This window comes from Drosophila ficusphila, unplaced genomic scaffold, assembly GCF_018152265.1.
Source record: "Drosophila ficusphila isolate 14025-0441.05 unplaced genomic scaffold, ASM1815226v1 contig_286, whole genome shotgun sequence".
Classification (NCBI taxonomy): Eukaryota; Metazoa; Arthropoda; class Insecta; order Diptera; family Drosophilidae; genus Drosophila; species Drosophila ficusphila.
The window spans coordinates 747,465-750,081 of record NW_025064189.1 but is presented as its reverse complement, the minus strand read 5'-3'; the positions used below and the strand labels follow the sequence as shown (position 1 = coordinate 750,081).

Genomic DNA, 2,617 nt, shown 5'->3' with positions numbered 1-2,617 from the left:
TGGGTAAATAAAAATTCAGCACAGAACATATTAATGTTTTAATTTATGTATCCAAATCTTATTACCTTATTCAAACAACTTATCTTTAAAATGATTGTATTATATTGCTTTAAATTGGTTATGTGCTCTGTACTGCATTTCACGAATATTTTCTACTGTCCAATAAATGTAGAAGAACCTAAGATAAGATACGTTTCCAGTTTTCTTTCTCTGCAACATTCCCCTTCTTTTCTGTTTAGAGTGGACCACAATTAAGCGCAGGCCAAGAGCAGCTCATTACAGACGAAAGAGGAAAAAGCGCCACTTGAAGGATTCTTTGAAACTCAACCGCCCAGCCACTCCGATCCCCACTGGATTAAGGGGGCTGTGGAGATGAGGATGTAGTGGGTTATAGAAGGGGGCGTGGCTGCTGTCTGTCTCCATTTGTTGACGCCCTGTCAAAGTTGCCTGCTCGGCTGACAAACATTGTCAACGCCCTTGGCCAACGTCATCATCAATGTCAGTGGCAACACCAGCCCCCGCCATTTTCCAATTCCCCCAACCCCACGGGGGTATCCAAACCCCCCTGACCCCCTCGAGACATCACTCAAGTTGAGCTGGAAGTTTCCGTTTTTTTGTTTGTGTGTCTGACAGTCGGGAGACCCGCGATTATTTTGCTCTCCCTCGCAGAAGAAGATGGCCATCAATTTCCATAAGTTGTCATAAAAGCAGAATGTTGCCACATCTCGTACTATATCTATACGGGGTTTGATGGCCCATTAGGGCAACCAGGCGACAGTTTTAATGGGATTTGATTTAAATTTTATGCGCATTTGTCATTAAATAATATTATTTCGCCAGCCAGCTGGTGGCAAGTGTCGTAAATAAGTGTAACAAGTCGGGAAATATTTCGAGTTATATTTCTGCAAAGTGTGTTTACAAACTCAAAAGAAATGGATTGATGTAAAAAAATTATTTTGAATGCAATTACAAATTTACTAACATACCATTAAATATACAGGAAAAGTACGACGTGAGTAATAACTTATATATAATCGCGAATCAATGATTACGTGAGTATAGTTCTTTGTTCGTGTAACTTATCAAAGAAAGGGACAGACGGCTAGCTATTAATAAACAGTTACAAATATAATCAAGAATATAATTTTGGAAAATGGATAAAAAATGGATAGTAAAATACCCTTTTAAAGTTTTCGTGAAATGATATAAGAACAGATAAGGTAGCTTGTTTTTTATATATCTAAGTAAAACCCATTACATAATAAAAAATTAAATATTATTTGATTTGCTTTTAAATCTGTTATCCGGATTTTCGATTATACGGAATACCCCTGGTTTTAATTGATCCGGATAATCGGGATTCTACTGTACAGCTGCTAAAATCTTTTTGCATTCAAACGTGACAAACTCCTATCTTATTTTCAAAACAGTGTCACATTAGTTTTGCTGGCCAGTTGCATTTAATCGATCGAAACGAAACGTCGTAACCTTAAGCATTAACATGAGTGTCTTCTCCAAGTAAGATTAAAATTTTCTTTAAAATTCTGATTGCCGAAAATATTATCATTTTATATTCAGGTCGAGTTGGGGAACCAAGCTGCTTAAGTCGGGTCTTTTCTCTGATGTATGCATCTATGTTGGTGACTCCAGTTTTCGTTGTCACAAAATTGTTTTGGCATGTGCCTCTAAGTTCTTCGAGAAACTATTTCAACATGATGATGAGCAAACGGGAGAAGTTACATTAGAGGGCGTAACACCCGAAGTATTTAAAATGTTTCTTGAGTTTATTTACAAGCCGAACGATGATCAATTGGACGACCTGGAACCAGAATTACTAATGTCTGTTTTAAAGTGTGCGAATATGTGGCTGGCCACAGAAGTAGAAGGGAGATGCGCCAAAATCCTTTTAACCTTATGCGAGTATATGGAACCAAATACGCTTTTCAGACTTTATGCTGTGTCTTTTTTTGTGGACCATGAGCTATTAATGATAGTGGTAGTTCAGGTAAAAAAATGTAACAATAAGCGTATTTTTTTTTATTAACTAGCTAATCATATTTACAGTTCTTGCACGAAAAATGGCCCCACAAAATAGATTGTCCATCTACTGCAAAAATGGAACTCGACTGTTTTAAGGAATATTTTCAGAGCACCAAAAAAATTATCTCTGAACTAAGACGTTTCAACATGATAGAAAACTGGTTTAATGAAAATAATTTCGACAGTAAATGCTCATCAATTACAGATCAGATTACCGATATGCTTAAAAGCATTGACTTTCAGGAAATGACATTAAAAGAAATCTTCGATGGTCCTGGAAAATCCAATGTGTTGTCTGATACTTTTGCTTATCGATATAATTTACTAAATAGCCTTAAGGCTAAACTTTGAGGAGTATTGCAAACAAAAAAACTATTATTTTTAAAAATGGTAAAAAATATAATTCATTTTAAAACCCTTTGAAGAATAAAGTCCTATTTATTTTTACTAAAGGCAAACCTTTAATAGTATTATCTTTTCTTTATTCATTGTTTTGTTAAAAGGTGACATCATAACCCTATCTCTACAATCACTAAGTACACCCACTTAAAACAATCTTGGTGCAAATAACAGCTAA

General features: G+C 35.6%; 1 protein-coding gene across 1 annotated transcript; it reads left to right on the top strand.

Annotated features, from left to right (window-relative positions):
* The first annotated feature begins 1,501 nt into the window (after positions 1 to 1,501).
* LOC108086885 (BTB/POZ and MATH domain-containing protein 6) lies at positions 1,502 to 2,391 on the top strand. Its single transcript, XM_017183945.1, has 3 exons — positions 1,502 to 1,518; positions 1,579 to 2,005; positions 2,065 to 2,391. The coding sequence occupies exons 1-3, from the start codon at positions 1,502 to 1,504 to the stop codon at positions 2,389 to 2,391; spliced, it is 771 nt and encodes a 256-aa protein (XP_017039434.1).
* The last annotated feature ends 226 nt before the right edge of the window (positions 2,392 to 2,617 follow it).

Bases quoted from the DNA above. Each gene is read 5' to 3' on its own strand.
- LOC108086885 (XM_017183945.1), top strand. The intron at 2,006-2,064 runs GTAAAAAAATGT...TCATATTTACAG, and splicing joins TAATGATAGTGGTAGTTCAG to TTCTTGCACGAAAAATGGCC.